This window comes from Nothoprocta perdicaria, unplaced genomic scaffold (genome assembly GCF_003342845.1).
Source record: "Nothoprocta perdicaria isolate Ctin4 unplaced genomic scaffold, notPer1 scaffold_125, whole genome shotgun sequence".
Taxonomy (NCBI): domain Eukaryota; kingdom Metazoa; phylum Chordata; class Aves; order Tinamiformes; family Tinamidae; genus Nothoprocta; species Nothoprocta perdicaria.
Window position 1 is genome coordinate 1,666,027 of NW_020454372.1, and position 17,500 is coordinate 1,683,526.

Genomic DNA, 17,500 nt, shown 5'->3' on the forward strand with positions numbered 1-17,500 from the left:
GGAAAACATTACCGGTCTTGGCAGTGTAGCTTATATTTTGTTTGTTGGTATCTGCTACACACAGGTTACAGAACCCGTGTCTGCTGACTGGAATGCACTTTTGGTTTAAGCCCTAAAAGCCAAATCCTTCCTACTCCAACTGACTTAGGGCCAATGGAATGATAATTAATTTTGCAGACAAAATACACTTAAGTTTTGTCATATGTTATTGCACTCTGACATTTGTAAGACTGTCACGAAGAACAACTACTAAACGCTTTTAGTGATCTACTGGGCTCCTCACTTAGAGACCCACAAAATGGTTAGCTTCTGTCAACACCTGTTTCATAGTAGAATTCCAAATTTTTCATAAGCATTTTTGGCACTATTTTACTCTCTCCAGTGTCTAGCATTTTGTTTAACTCTTGTCATCTTCTTTTAGCAATGCCATAGCCTTTTCTGATCTGCCTTTAACATTTGAAAGTTTTTCTTAAGCCAAAAGCTGTTGTTTTTACAGAACAGTCAAAACTGATCTTGCATGCACGAACAACTGTAATCTAACACCATTTTGTGAAGACAGAAAATTGCTTCATAAAATATAAACTGCACTTTTCTGTCTAGAGTTGAGGGATATCAAAGGAAAGATACAGTATTATGTTTTTCTATGTGTACAGAAATATATTAAGGAGTAGATGAGGTGTTTTTGGAAACTGATGCATATGTTTTCAAGCACGAATATGGTTCACTGCATACCACGTCTAATTTCTTTAACTATTCTGAATAACACTCCCCCCCAAAAATCCTAGATAAATGGAGTGTTGTCAAATTACCTTAAAAATAAATCAGTTCAGGCTAGATAAACAAAAAATAAAGGCAAAAATAGCTTTCATGGATTTAAGTCATTTATTTTAAGTTATTCATCACTTCCCCCCAAATCCTTTCCATTATTACAAAAGTGAAGCAAAACCACTGTGTTTTCTGTCTTAATCCTCCTTCTCAGATGCTCTGCACAATATACTTTTTATATCAAGCTGCTAGGTAAACCATTTTCTGAGCACGAGAAGTTAGAGTTCACTTCATAAACCAGGCATTCTTCAAGGTTGTCATAAGCATATTACAGAAATACACACTACAAGACCAGGGTAGTGTACCTTATTAATATTTCATTTTGGTACAATATACTTGCATTAACTCTTTAACACAGGTATCATATTGTTTCAAGTCAGAGAACCTAAAACATCGTAACAAAGATTAGACTAAGAGCAAAGCCTTGAAAACTACAGCCATTAGTCCTGTCATCCCCTATAAAGTTAATGGGTTGGAAAAATGGTCAATCTTTGGACTAAAAGTTGATATTTAATTGAAAGAAAATGTTTTTTAATTGTAATGGGGATTTTGCATTAGTGTGAACATGAAAAGGTACTAAAGAATCTAATGCAAGGTTACGTATTGATTTCCATCTTGACACTGCTGTAAAATGTAGTAATATTTCTATTTCATAAACAAGCTCACCTATTCAGCACYATGACTTTTTATTTGTTTTGAGAACATAAAAGATAGAATAGAGTGAAAAGAAGAAATAATAAGCATATTCTCAAATATTTTTTGCTGATGTATAGGACAAAAGCCATGACACTGCTCGAAAGCCTAACTGATTCTATACCAAAATTATCAAGATGTTATAATGTCTCTTTCACATCTTCCAGGGATATTTGGTTCAGCAAAGCAAGTACATCCCTAAATCTAGCCCGTCACAGTGGCAATCAGAATGGTTTTAGTGACTGTGGATTATAACTAGAGACCTGACATAATGGATGCGAAAATACTGGTCAGAATTATAATCACTATAGCCTAGAAGGATGGAAATATTTATAAAATCTTTTTATTTTTCTTGAAAAAGCTTGAGCTAAATTAATTACCATTCTAACTCTTAATAATAACACTTAGAATATGACATTGAATTTGGGAAATGCTTGTTTCTTTCTAATGCAAACTCATTTAAATCAAAATTTAAAAAAATCTCTGATAAGAAGAAATTTCTCTGATAAGAAACCACTACTTTGACATTCCATTTAATGCACTTATAAATAAAAAAAAAAATGATGACTGAGAAAAATACACTAGCTATGATTTGAAAGTGTGTTATTTTCAACCTGAAAAATAGCGTGAGAGATGGAGAAATCAGTTAAAATACTTTGTGAAAAGCATTGCTGTAATTCTGTTATAAAAGTTTACTGCGATACTGTACACTTAAGCCTTGCTGTTAAGGTGCTTCTGTTATATACCCCGTAGTCTACCATTTGTAAACACATCTTTTTGATGTTTCTGCCAACATCCTGGCAACAAAGGAGTGCAATTTCAAATGAGCTAATTAACTTAATTGTTGATGAAGCATGAAACAGTTCATTCACCCTGTTAGCTGCACCATGACAACATAAGAGTCTCAGCCCCTGAAGTTACTCATCTATATAAGCCTATCTGTAGCTTTCCATTAAGATCTATTGCCTACCAAAACAAGGATGGCTCCTCTGACAAAGACCAGTCCCCATAATAAACAGGTAGAGAGTCGKCATCGCTGCAGCAGATTTAAATGAACGCAGAAGTCTAGCAACCAAATTGAATTAGAACAAACAAACAAGCAAATAAACAAACAAAACCTCCAGTAACCGTCTGTGATTTGAAGCTGCAGCTGAAAGATTTATTTTCTAAATGCTTTGAATCAGACAACTAGCAAAAAAAAAAGCTCTGAAAGTATAAAACTTTCCACATCGCTGTTCATTTCTGAAAGGTGTAAACCCACCTGTTTGCAGTTTTTCTATTCTCTCTATATTATGCAATATATGAGTAAAGGCAAAAATAAATTACTGAGTGAGAGTTAAATGGTCACACTTAGTCCTTTGTGCTCTTCTATTTATATTACACACATAATTCCCATTATACGCAAACTGTCAGAATTGAAAACGTGCTTTTTTCATACCTCCACTATCGAATATACAATCTAAAGCATCTCTTGGAATTTTCTGAGGCTCCATTTCAGTAAAGGATAATAAGAGGATTAAATACTGTGCTTTTGAAAGGCCTGCAAAAGTGTTCAACATGAAAGAAAGCCTAACAATTTGACCCTCTGCAGATAGCCTCGATTATCCAGTTGCTGGGAACACACACCAAATCTCCGCTCTGATTAAYGGCCCAACTTTGTTTTGCCATCTCTCTCTTCCCCCAGCCTCAAACAACCCTTTGCCAAGGAGTAAAAATCAACCTACTTTAAAAATTGTCCAAAATCTTCACAAACGCTTTCACAGCCAGGCCATTTGCAAACGCCATGCCCATAGAGAGTATGGGAGGCCCCAGTCTCCTCGTGTGACGAGCTGCAGCAAAAGAAGAAGGCATCAGATTCATCTCAAAAGCCATAATCGTCGGAGGCTGCTAGCGCCTGTCAGGTTACGATCAGTGACAAACAGGTCAAAACAGGTCAATTTAGCTCAGAGCAGTCAGAAAAATTTAATCGTTCTATTGAATAGTTCAACTGCCAAGGCTAGATGATGTTCCAATTAGAGAAGAAATAGAGCCAAGGATGACTGTTAATAAAGGATGAAAAAATACGATGACTGTATAATACCACATGCTAATTCTGCCATATGACCTTGGTGTAACATTTTACCTATAAATAAAAAATATACTCATAGCTGATCAACTCTGCAAAGAAATACTGAAGATGGACAGTCAGAATTTATGAATAATGTGAATGTTATTATAAAATATTTGGATTTTCAGCTAAAATGTCTCTAAAATTAAAGCAACTTTCATAATTTTTTTTTTCCACAACTGTTGCTTCCATTAATTATTTGGTTTTATAAAAGACCCCAGCTCTTCTCCATTTCTTTTCTCACAGCCTTAGCAATATTTTCATGCATGTGTATATATCAAAGAGATTCAGGAGACTGCTTCAGGAGAAGGGTGCTATACTTTCTAAAGGAAGAACCTACTTGTCTCATATATAATGACAAGTTAATCTGAACTAAAAGCACCACTATAAAGATATGTAGAGAAGTAACAAGAATTTTTAATAGTAAAAATAACAGTAAAATGCCCTCRCAGTGAAATGAGGACCAGGGACACCTAAACTATAGTCTCCTATTTCAAACATTAAGATAACTAAAGAAAACATTTATTGAAAATACCATTACTTACAATTATGTAGATGCAAATTAAAATTTATATTTTATTGAGATCATCTACATYGATCCTAACATACAACACTGTCATAAGTGCTATAGATAGTACATGCACCCTTACACTWTTAATCCATCCCTGGAAAATAAGGAACTGTGTGTCTGTCAATGTGTCTGAAAAATGACTTTAACTTAATCCACATGGCCACATTCTATTGCATTAGATTAATGCAACTAAAAATTTGCATGAAATGTCAACTGAGTTACTATAGTCTACATAAGAAGCAAAATTCAGCAGTTTTCTKCACAAGAAGAAACAAACTGTCTTAATGTACTAATTGAAAACAGCAGCACTTTTTACATGGAATATTTGCACTGAATTCCTGTACTAGTCTACCAGGGTATATACATTTTCTCTTATTCAATAGCAAATGTCTGACTGCCAGATGTGTGAATTCAAATATGCATTAAACTATGTGCCTACAAAGTGAGCACAAATCTGCACTGACACCTCTGAAGCAGCACCTGCTATTCTGGCATTTCTAATTGTTATCGAAGGCACCGTGAGTTCATATGGTATAAAAACACAGGCAGGTAATTGCAGTAGCACTGACAAAATTAGACATCATTATTGAAAATGATGCCCTATTGATAAACAATTTAGGAAATCAGGTCTCCACAACCTCTTATGTAACCTGTATTAAGTTTTACRTTGCGATTTGAAATAAATCCCCTTACAAAGTTAAACAAAAGCGTTATGTCAAATGATAAGCACAGTTGAAATCTCATCAGCATTACCTGTCTCGCCTTGCATTTAGAACTGAAGACTGTCCATTCACTATGGAATGATGAGTTATTGGTGGTGATGCTTTGGAAGTGGTGGAGGAGGTAGTAGAGGAGGAATTGTTAGTAGTGAGGTCTAGCCCTCCATGTTTAATGCCATTGTCTTCCATACTGTGAACTCCAGTCACTTCTTTCCATAACTGCTGAATCTCAGCAGGACTTAAGCCAGCTATAAAACGAAAGAGAGCCCCACTAATATAAGAAAATAAGAGTTTCATATAATGAGCTCAGTGTTATTAATGGATTAATGCCAACAATACAGGTGATGCTCTTTTTCCAGCACAATCAACGTGTTGTATAACATAATTTCAATTTTCTTCTGTCAAAATTCAGGTAATCTAACTGCCTTTCTTTTGTGTTATGAATAGTCAATTAAAACCCACCAATTTTAATAATATTAAACTCCTTTTTACAACACTCATTCAAGGATCAAAGATTACACATGACAAAGAACTTCAAAAACTAGTACTAAAGACATTTTTAGAGGAGATTTCTGCTGTCTGCAGAATCAATTTCTTGACAAGCAAATGTGACTCAACTCATTTCACCGTTTACTCAGATTTTAGAATTGTTGTTTAATCAGATATGAAATGAAAAACAGAATACATCACCCTAAAGATATAAGCAATAATATTCTCTTAAAAGACTTAAAAAGTAGGGAGTGAGGAAAGCAGAGACAAGGGAGAGAAATCAGAAAATGAAACAGAAATCAATGAGATCACAACAGGTTTAACATTTGGGTACAAAGCATCTAACTTTAATAATACATACATACTAATTAGACCTGATTAGCTAGTAGCAAATTGTCCAGTTTAAAAATATATTTTTAAGAGACAAAAACAATGAAATGTTTGAAAGAACAAAACTACTAAATCACAGAGCTATATTTTGGTTTTTGCTTAGTTTTTTGGAGCCATTCAATGGCAGCAAAGAATGAGAAAGACAACAAAACTGGCCTGCTTAGACTCTCTGCAAGGATGAAATTACATGCAGGCCATCCAAAGTCTTGCACTATTTCTTGTGCAGCCCCATTGTGGAAAACTGATTGAAGGGCTTGGCTGGGTACAAGGAGCCTCTGCTTCGACAGCCTCCTGAGGTCACGGGACACAACTGAAAGGGCTTCTCAATCTTCTCTACTCTGTGCACAGGACTATTTTGGACTGTAGCCAACAGGTGTATTTACCAATAAAGCTGAAAAAAATGTTTGCCCTCTTCTCTACTTGAGAAACTCACACTTTTATTTCTCAGCATTCATCTTGGGCTACAAATAGTGATGTCTGCAGAGTCTACATGTATTTAAGGACCTGTCTTAGTGCCGTCTGGCTTGAGCTGAGCACTTCACATGAAGTCATCACCAGGACAATATGCTTCTGCCTGATGTAAAAACTTCCCAAACAGAGTAAGAGACGTGTGTCCAAGTGTGCTCAGACCATTGCTCCAAATATGCATCTAAGGAAATGATGATATTGAAAGATGCAGAGCTCACCATAACTATAGGCATCTTACGTCCCTACTGATCTGTACAAACTTCATGTCTCTTCTGAAGAACCCTCTAACTAGATGTAGAAAAGAATGAGAATCCCAGAGCTGCCTGTGAAGGATCCAGTTTGCACACAGATTTTTCAGCCTGACATGGTTTGGGTCAGAGCTATCTTGAAATTATTGACCTTCAGGAAAGGATTTAAAATTAGTCTAATCACTCACTGAAGACAGTTTTATTTGRTAAATAAAATGCATTAGAAAGATGTAAAGATCTTTTTATAAAAAGCTCACACTACCAAAATGGATTCATCAAAAAATTATGAAGAAGTACAGTAAGCTACTATTTCCTAGTAATTGTCTTACTATGAAGTATATAAAGTTATTTAAAAATTAACTATTAGTTATTTACAGAAAAAAATCTAGAGGTAGCTAGGAAACAGACTGGTTGGAAGGCATTCACAATTTTTAAAATTTAAGTAGCTCATCTTTAGACCATTATTTTGTGTCCTAAGAGACCATTATCAAATGGCAAACTCAATTAATTAAAAAGTGAAAAAAGAGAGTTGATGAAATATYTTAAAGCTGAGTTCATATTGTGTGTCCACAAAAAAAAAACCTAGGATTTAAGGACACAAGCAAAGAAGCTAGGCTTCAATTTACTGCATTTGTGAGATGGGTAACAGCAGCAACAGTAATAACAGATGTAATCGTTTAACAAAAGTGAGTAATTACTGCAGTTTTCATGAGGTACATCCCAGCAACTCTGCAAATAGCCCATTTTAGCATGGAAAATAATAGTTACCTGCAAATGTAATCAAAAGTCAAAGAGCATTCAGTTAGGTGCTCTGATACAGAGTGCAGTATTTACTCGAAACGTTCCCTTCCTTCAGCAGTTGAAAAAAATGAACTATTTTGTGTTAAATTGTGTCTTGCCCTAAGACACAGTTAAATTGTGACTGCCTTTATCAAAGGCAGTCAAACTTTGGGCCCCAAGGGGGTGAGTGAGGATACCCCAGGATCCTGTGGGAATCAGTCCATGTTGGTAGTGGTTGGAGTAACTGCACTTCCCCATATCCAGCGATCTCCTCCCATACTTTGCTCATGGTCCTTCAGCCCATTCCTAGACCATATTTTTCTAAGTGGACACATATAAAAAAATTTATGTGATCTATCTCTAAATCCTACGTATCCTCCAAACATCTCTGCAGAAGTTGAAAACCTTTTACTACATCCAGTGCATATTTTTTTCTCGAAAACAGTTCTTGTGTTGAAGGTCTAATTTGATATTATCATAGGATGTCTGTCATAAAATTTGCTAAACTTCCATGAGAAAAATGAAGGAMGTGATTGATCCCCTTACTCTTTTCATACTCACAAGTCCCTGTCCAGGAACATCTATGATAAAATCAGTAGAAGTAGTTGGTTATTTTCTGTGTGTAAATAAAGACTTACAAGAAAGTCGACTGATCTCAACTATATTAATCTTCATTACATTACTATAAACTGGATTGCATGCTTTATCTCTCTGTGAAAGATATTATGTGGCTATAGGAAAAGCCTACGGAAAGAACTCATAATCTGTCATAATTCTGTATTTGGCTCCCTCTGTTTCCACTTCTTACACGTTCCTCCTATGTCCAGCACTGTAACTCCAGCTCTCCTATTACAGCGTTCGTGGCCATTCTGGAGATGCAGAAAAGTTCCCCAGGGAAACCTGTCCTGTGTTTTCTTCCTTTGCTCATCCGTATCAGCACTCAGCAAAAACAAAAGCACTATCGATTTACTTAAACGAAACCCAGAGACATGGAAGATACTAGAACTAGGAAACAAAAATGAAGATGAAATATTCAGCTGGATTTCATTGTAATTAATAAGGAATAGGTCAAAAGCAACGAGACTGGTTTACTTTAGAAAGAACAATCCAGAAACATTTTAAATGTTAAAAATTTGTATGATCTTATTTCCTTAGGGCCAATTTCTTGTCATGACTTCACTTACACTTACTTCTTTGAGCAAAAGATACTGYGGTGACAATTTACTAGCTCTCTTAAAAATATTTTAAAAACAGCATTATTTTATATGTGTTTTTCTAGTAGAAGTAGATGAATKACTTTTACATTACACTAATGAATGCAATTGGGTAGGAGTGCTGAGGGAAATCTGTGGGGAATGCTTAATGTGAGAGAAAACCTGAGGAATTCCTCTTGCAACAGATGGCACAAGAGGAGGTTGCAGAAGGTAAAGCTGTTCAGGGGGAGGCTGTGTTTCAATTACTGTTTTCCAACATGACTTTGTACAAAAGGAAACTACCAATCTCACGTGTACAAATTTATGAATCAGTTTGCCTCCCCACTGCTATTCCCAAATAATAATATTTAATGAGATAGCTTTTTTGCTGTTGTTGTATTTTTTGTACCTTTAGGTGTGCTTGCGTTACAGCTTTTTCACACAACAAAATGTATGGATTCAYGTACTTGTAATCTTAGTTTGCTAGGGACTGAGGATTCAAGATGTTCCAGTACTTCTCATGATTTTTTCTGCTTTCTTATTTTGGCTACATTACAGTCTATGTAACATGTATGCTGCTCTTGCTCATTGAATTTCCAAGGCTTCAATTTCGTAATGGTTATCTATCTGGTGAGGGACTGACACATGGGCATAGATGCCAATTAAAAGTAATGTTACCTGTCATGAACACAGYCTAAATAAGACTCAGTGCAGGCTTAGAGCTTCAGAGATCAGAATATTATGCAAGTTTTAGGAGTCATTTAGCTCATCTCTCTATTGTAAAAAAACCAAACCAACATGTGCCTCACAGACAGACTTTAACATACAAAATCTTTGGCCTTGCAAGCGGTATTTATTTTCCAATTTAGTTTAAAAAAAAGTGTGCCCTACTTTCTTTTGATCGTGAATGTATCTGTAGAATAGAGAGAAGTAAGGAGTTTGAGCTTATTTATCATATTGAGAAATCTCGATGAAAGTGACGAAGGGAAAAGTTTTATTTTCTCAAATCCTTTACTATTATTTGTCAGTCACAATTCTTTATTACTGTATTCATAGCTTACAAAAACTTTTGTCATATTTAACGAATAGAAAGGAATAGCAAAGAAATGAAATCCTAAAATATGTTCCTAAATTCATGCCATCAATTAAAGATTCAGAGTGCTTTTACATCCCAAACATTTTCTTTTCTGAGAATAAAAACGAAAAAAGAAAGGAAGTTTGGAATAACTTTAATATCAATGTCCGATATCTTTTAGATACTTATATTATGTGAAATTATTACATTCTTACTAAATCAGATTTTTGTAATTCCTCAGAGAAAAGCAATGGTGCTTGAATTGTGATGCTATTAGAAATTGTTTTCAGCACATAAGCCTAATAAATATGCACTTTATATCTAAAAAAAAGAAATCAAAAGCTGTTTCCTTGCATAAAAGTATGCTGTAAAATTTATCAGCCTGAAGAAAAATTGGTAATATGAATGAAGTATTTCAATAATAAAACAGGTTTATATGTCATCAAGTGAAACCTCCCAAATTTAGATCCATGTGGACAGAAATGGTTAAAAGAAGTTTTGAATTAGAAACTCTCCAATCATATATAATTTGGATACCTTGTGGCAGAGACTGGACAGGAAGAGCAGACTGGCCAGGTGGGATGGAAATGAGTCCCTGACGCTGAAGGTTCAGCAGATGCTGCTGCTGCTGAAGTTGTTGCATCTGGAGGAGCTGCTGCTGGAAGACAAGCTGCTGGGCTGCCAACTGCTGCTGCTGCTGCTGCTACAGAAGGAAATAAAAAGCAAATGCAGCAGAGAATAAAGTGTGCAGTGAAAGTCAAAATGTCCAAAATACTTCTTTCCCTTTAATCTCCTCTTATTAAATAATTTTTTTCTTTTTTTTTTTGTAGAAAACTCAGCCAGTGAAATTGTTTGAAATTTTCTCTTACATTCATTCAAGCTAGTAGGTGCTATGGAAAATGGCAAGATACTCTCAAGGACACAGACAAGAAAAGGGACAAGAGAAAATATATAGCAGTCGTTTCAGGCAAACACACACACAAAAAACCCCAGCTCATGGCAGATGATAACAAATTTATCTATGCTGAAAGTATGAGTCTTTACAGCGGTCTGTGATTCAGAGGCACTCTTGTTTTTCCAATTGACTAAGTTTGGTCTGCAGTGGTCCATGAATGTGGTCTCCAGTGATCTATTAGTAAACTGGGATGTAGCCTTCATTTCACTGGCCTGTTAGCTCTCCCTCTCTTCTTGTTGGAATACATTAAAACGAGCATTGCATTCAAGGCAAAGAAGTGCCCTATTATGAGTCAAAGTATAACTTCCAATTTTGTGAGGCATTACAAGACAAACCGGAGTTCTTCAGACTCAGGAGGGCATAAGAAGGCAGTCACACTTCAGAGAGAGACAAGCTGCTGTGGAAGACCTTTCCTTTTTAGTTTGGGGAAAAGAGAAACTTCTGATGCGCTCACTGGAAAACAGACTGCATAATGGAGCAAGTCATGTGGATTGCCCAGAGCCTCCGGAGAAATAAGGGAGCAATTTCTATTCCGTAGTTGATGGCTGTCTGAAATTCTATTCACAAATCCAAACAGAGACGAAGCCTCAGGAGGTCAGCACTGCTTCCTGTACGTTTGCATAATGGGCAGCTTGAAGACAACGCTGAGGATACCTGCTGATCAATTTAACTACTTCAACATGTTTTGTTTGTATTATGTTTATATTTGATGCAGTTTGCTGACAAGTGCAAGCCAGGCCTGAGAAACCCGCTTGTCAGGGTGATTTATGAGCACATCAAACTGTAACTTTCTACTCGCCACTCCAAACCCACAGTAGCAGTTCATTAATCAGGGGCCTGTGACTTTGAAATCTGCGCTCAACTGTTTTTTTTTTCAACCATGGACTAAATTTGCATGCTCCCTGAGCTGTGCCACAGCGAAAAGTCAGGCTCCTCCGCCAGCTGAAATTCCCTGTAAACGCGAGATAATCAGTACTTTGTCCACCACACAGCTTGTCCTTCGCACACTCTGATTCATTAGCGAACATTAGACGACAGCAGCCCCAGACTGCTCAAATCCTGSGCTGGAGAAGGGGGAGCAGGAGCATTATACCAGCCCTGCTATTAAGCCTGGCAAAAATGTAGGAGCAAATCTTTGCTAGCTACATCCTCGCTACAGGAAGCTGCTCCTAGTCTCTTCCGAGCTCCTGGCAGCTCATGCTAGTGTGTGGCAGTAAGTGTCTTAGCACCTACCTCTTTCGCTTGCTTTCCTGGATGCTGCTGCTGCTGCTGCTGTTGCTGCTGCTGCTGCTGTTGCTGCTGCTGCTGCTGCTGTTGTTGCTGCTGCTGCTGCTGTTGCTGCTGTTGTTGCTGCTGCTGTTGCTGCTGCTGCAAAAGCTGAAGATGTAACTGCTCTTGCTGTTTCTTGTAAAACTCTTGTAGTTGTTGCTGAATAAACCATTTTGACTTTAATAAATAAAGGCAAAAGTTTCAAGTATTATAAATCTCCTAAACTCTTCTAGATTGGCATATGGTAGCGTAGCCATTAAGAATCACCTCATAACAAAAGAAATGTGATTTGAAGAGGCAGATCTACATACATTTTTTTCCAAGGCGGTTCTGAAATTTTCCAATGCAGATTCCAAAATATCCTAAACAGAAGGGTATAGAAAATCTGTATTCTAAAGGGAATGCAAGAGCCAAATTAACTCCTCAAATAACTACACCTGAGTTCCTCACATATCCTATATAACAAATCAGAAGCTGTACTCATCCACTTGCAAGAAACCAATGAGTCACTAAGGCCAAACAAAACTGTCTGCTTCTTGGAGGGGGGGGAAAAAGGGTAATTAAACTGTCAATCTGTTTAGTGGGATGCCAGATTCACARCTGAAGGTGAGTTGTCTGTAATGATCACAGTACTAGATATCAGAATGTTTAAGCATATAGTGACTGAGCTATGACTAAGAGACACATCATTTTCTSTACCACAATTAAGCACACACCCAAAAACCCTCTCTACGTTACACTGAGGTACTGATTGCTGACACTATCTTTAGCGTATGAATAACAAGTTCACTGATTCTTGACTTAGCTGCCAGATTTTGTGCTAAGGAAACAGCAACCATCCTTCTTCTCTTTAGCCTCAGCTGGGGCAAATTTTTGGATGCAAAAAACAAAACAGAAAAACTTTTTCCCATGGCGAAACAAGCTATTAAGTTCAAATTTCATAACCGCATTTCATTTATGTGTCTAAAGGGAGCACTAAAGTGTTATGAATTTTAAAGCAACAATTATCTACAACTCTATTTGCACTTCCTTTGGCAAGTCTACAATTAAAATGTGCCTAAGCACTTGAAAATTTAAATATCAATTTGTTCGGTATTTGTAATGCATCTGCCACTGCTGTTGCTACTGTTTTAAATATAATATTTAATGTTTCAAAATTGCAATTTCACACTTCTTCAATTAAAGTAAGATATTTAAAAGCTGAGAAGTTTCACATTTATTTTCATTCTTTTTGTGGTGTAATGAGCGATGAAATATTAAAAAATAAGACCCATAAAACCACAGCGAACGCTTGCACGACTGCCCTGTGCTAGAAGTCCAAAGCAGGTAACCCACATTACCTGCTGCAACATAACTGCTTGCTGCTGCTGGAGAAGTGCTTGGAGCTGCTGTGGAGACAACACTTGCTGCTGGAGGATCTGCTGCATTTGCTGAGGGGTGATCACCTGGGGAGTCATCATGGCCACTGACACAGGCACCTGCACAGGGTGAGAGAGATATCATCATCAAACGCGTTCTCGTCTGCCTCCGTCACAGCCGTACGTCTTCTTTATTTGGTACCAAAGACGGACCATAATTTTTTCGCATAATATTTATCACTGCAAAGTTCCAGTTCCAGTCAGAATCTGTTATTTTAAGCCCGCAGTACTGTGGCACTCTATTTCCAGAGGCATCAGATTCGATCAGACTCAAGCTTTACATTTTGCATCTCCTATGTATTCCTGCAAGAAATTTAAGCATTGGCTAGTACAAGTGTGTATTTAAAAATAAATGATCACATGGCAGGGCTCTCAACACTTCATAATCAATCATCTTATCAAGTGTCATAATGTTACGAATGGAAAAATCTATTGAGACTGATTCAAAAGATATGATTAAAACAGACAGAAAAATAAGTATCTTAACGCACTAAATGTTTTACACAATAAAGACACTTAGCCTAGAAAAAYATCTGTATAATACATCACCTCAGCATAAGAAAGCCTTTCTTGCTCAGCTCCTCTTTTAAGGAAGGCTGATTTACACGAGAGGGACAAGCCTGCCGATACACCGCAGTACAGAGCAGAGGGCCCCATCTCAGTTACCGGCTCTCTGCCGAGGGAAACGTACTTACAGTCATTCCTRGGTGAAAAATTAAAGTTCAGGAATCTGGTCATCACAAGACTGTCRGTCTGCCCATTACGCTCTAAGGAGCGGCATTTTTGTCGAGGTGCTGTTCTGGATATAGCCTTGCTTTCTGTTTGCTACACGCCGAGCTGAAGTGCGTACATATATGTAAACACCCTCCCCCATAGGTGCCCTCGGGCTGAGCTGCGTGTGAAAGGCACAGCAGCCACGGCGGGTTGTGCAGGTAGGGGAGAAAARTCCTCTAAAGGAGCCCAGGAATTGTGCCCCGCTGCTGCACCGGGCTGTGTGACACCCGTCCTCGAACCAACCAGTGCAACCAGTCAGCAGGCCGAGGCCCTGGCCCTTGAAAGAGATGCCACTTTCCCGTCTAGCCAAAGTCATTCTTTTCCCTGTAAATAATAGCAAGCTGTTAGCTAGCTATTACTTTGTCCCACGTCTGCAGGAGGTTACAGTCTTCAGTAAATTAGCAAAAATAACATTGTTCTTAACGAAATATTTCACAAACCAATCTTAAAAGAGAAAACACTTATTTCAAGTATTTAAAAGAGAAATACAAACCTTTTGTATTTTACATTTAGAAGAAATTACTTCATCTCATATTATACAGAACATCACTTCTCACACAATTCACCACAGCATAAATTCAGTTCTTAAAATAATGGCTAAATAACAGTATTTTTGCTTAACCCTCTGCCTGAAAGTAAAATTAACTTCCATTACTGAAAGATCACCAGCTGCAAACAAATGAATTTTAAGAACAGAAATTCTGACATTCAGACCTATGACATGAATTGAAGAGACAAATCAGACGTCCACATGTACTCAAAAACTCAGAGGGAATTCATCTCACTTACCTTTAGCCATCTAGAAGTTAAACATTTAATCTCGGCTACCACTGGACCCTCTTTGTGGTCAATAAAATAAGGAAATTCTGAGGACAGCTCATCTGATCTAGTTTAGGAACCTATTTAAGCATGGGATTAATCACCCTCTGAAGCTGTCTGGCTCTGTCCTCTGGGTACAGACTGTCTCTGAGCAGATAGTTAACTTTCAGATGGTTAAAGCTGGTTGTTACTCTTAGTGATCCTTCTGCAGTATTCAAAATGCCATATCTATACAATAACGTTTTTCCTAAGTCTATCGGGTTCTAAGGTCAAGGCAAACCATCTTTTACAAGTTTGGGGATGAGCAAAGAGTAAAATTCAATTCCCACTGAAACCAATAAGAATTTCCTTTTTTCACATAAGATCTGAATTTGCCTTCTTGCAGTAATTTTGCCTCAGCAGCAATGCTGTTCAAGTACCATATGTCAAAAAAAAATGAAAAGGGAAACGAGGAAGAAAGACACCTACCCAATTAAACCATTAACTTTACCCTTTAAACCCTGTAGGAATTCTTCTACCATTTATATACCTGTTACTAAAAAATATAGCAAACAGTGTTGGCATTAATTCTTCTAACTCTATTTCTCCTCTCTTCTTTATATCCTCTCTGTATGTTCGCCAGCTTAGTTACTTTTAAACACACAAGTAAAAATTCTGATTTACACCGAACGAAAGTCAATTTAACTCTCCAAGTGGCACTGATTAATTGTGCGGAGTGCTAAAGATCCTAGCTAGTAAGGCACAGGACGTTATTCTAACAGCTATAACACTGATGCTCATTTAGTGGGCACATTTCTGCCAGCTTTCACAGCATCTCTTCTAAATCTCACTGGCCACGTATTTATTCTTGATCTACAGTCTGAATGTTTCACTTCCAAATTTTCCCACCACTGTATTTTTCAGAAGTCACTTTCAGTTGCATAAGTTGAAGTGTGGTCCATGGGTCTGAAGAGTATCAGAAAACTGATATTTTATGGCCAGATGTGTGCATTAGGTATATCCCTCTGTTCAAGTATCTGTGTTTTCCAGCATATCTGATCTGATGCTTCACAATTTGCCAAGGAGGCAAATTCAGACTCTTTTTCATTAGAAAAGAACAATCTCTCGGTGTATCCGAAGTCAATTCAGGCAGATGACAGTAGAGGGACCCAGTGAAAACATTTAATCAAATGAATTATGTGGTTCATTTCAATGGGCTACAAACTCTCAACACATTCTCAAACAGACCTCTCATGAAAAACTGGAGACAACATGAAATACATGACTTATAACTGCAACCCAGCTAATAAAAGATGTCCTCCAAGAAAACTATCTCCTAACTCTGATAGAGGATGATTGTGTACAACAATTCTACAAAACATGGTGGGTCTTACATCCTCTGAAGAACAGGCCAATTATTATCTGACTAAGGCTCCAAGTTTTTAAAGAGTTTTTCAGATCTCTGACATCTCCTGCCCTTGTTTCTTTGAAAAGTCCAGCTTAATTAAACTGAAGATATATAAACAAGCATATTTTAACACACAGAACATTTCAAGACAACCGATGCAAACCAAAACTTTAACTGTCTTCTTATACATGAATGTACTAATTAAAGAGCTTCATGCAATATGAGAAGACGGATATTGGAAATGGGACCAACCCTAATCCATACAGCATGGTTGAAGAAATGAAGATGAGAATTTTTTGAAGCCCTGCAAATGAATTTTTACCTACATAAGTTTACTAGAGGAATGGTGGAAGTTGAGTTTATGTGTGGAATACCACTCTTTTGTCATTCATAAATAATACACCTAAAGAAGCTTGTAAAGTAAATGCTAACCTATTGCTGCTATAGATTAAACAAAACCAGGAATCATACAAATTTCACTTCTTTATAGCACCTTAGTATCACATTGCTAATGTCATAAATTACAGGCACCATCACTAGCCTGCATCTTCAGTTAGCTTTCATAATTTTAARAATTCTTGATTATGTGCACATCTTGTCAAGAAATGCTGACTCTGCTTTAAAAACAAATATGGCAAATGCATACATACTATTTTTATTCCAAATGTCTTTTATTTTGAAAATAAGATATTGATAAAGGACAAAACAACATTAGTTTTCAAGGTTTTCAAAGCAAAAGATAACAAAATCAGTAATCCTCCAAACCAGTTATAGGATGCAAGTGTTATTTCTTTCTTATAGACAGAGGAAACAATCACAGACCTTAATTAATCCAAGCTCACATGGTATTTTAAGTGGCAGATCTGAGAACTGACTGACTCTGTAAGACAAGTGTCTCTCCAGTTATTGAAAGAACTGTAATTAAACATTTAATGGAGAAAATTACCTCTGCAGGTTTTTTCTCCTTTTAAAAAATAAATGTAGGTGTGAAAATATACAGGTAAGTGCAGGATTGGGCTCATTAGCTGCAAACATACTTTAATTTTAAAAGAAGAAGCTACTGCATCCCTTCTCTTCCTACTTTAGTAATGTGTACAGTACCAGCATAATAATAACCTTTCAAATCTTTTGKTTTTTATAATTTTTAGAAAATGTAAGAAAAGAACCGAGAGGTACTTATAAGTTTTCCATAACTAGAGAACAAGCAAACAAAAAGATCCCCCAGATGGACAATACATATAGCTATTTGTATACAGTCTTTTAGTTAAAACTAGATGCTTCTGAAACATCTAGAAAATATAAATGATGATACATAATACT

At 36.8% G+C, this 17,500-nt stretch overlaps 1 protein-coding gene across 1 annotated transcript in view; it reads right to left on the reverse strand.

The window, feature by feature from the left end:
- Window positions 1-17,500, reverse strand: part of FOXP2 (forkhead box P2) — a 189,644-nt gene that overhangs the window by 43,227 nt on the left and 128,917 nt on the right. Inside the window, exons 4-9 of the mRNA XM_026033219.1 lie at window positions 13,123-13,260; window positions 11,886-11,941; window positions 11,747-11,780; window positions 10,096-10,261; window positions 4,950-5,163; window positions 3,243-3,347 (exon numbers count right to left, since the gene is read on the reverse strand). Coding sequence (XP_025889004.1) covers window positions 3,243-3,347; window positions 4,950-5,163; window positions 10,096-10,261; window positions 11,747-11,780; window positions 11,886-11,941; window positions 13,123-13,260 — 713 coding nt within the window. The remainder of the gene's footprint in view (window positions 1-3,242; window positions 3,348-4,949; window positions 5,164-10,095; window positions 10,262-11,746; window positions 11,781-11,885; window positions 11,942-13,122; window positions 13,261-17,500) is intronic.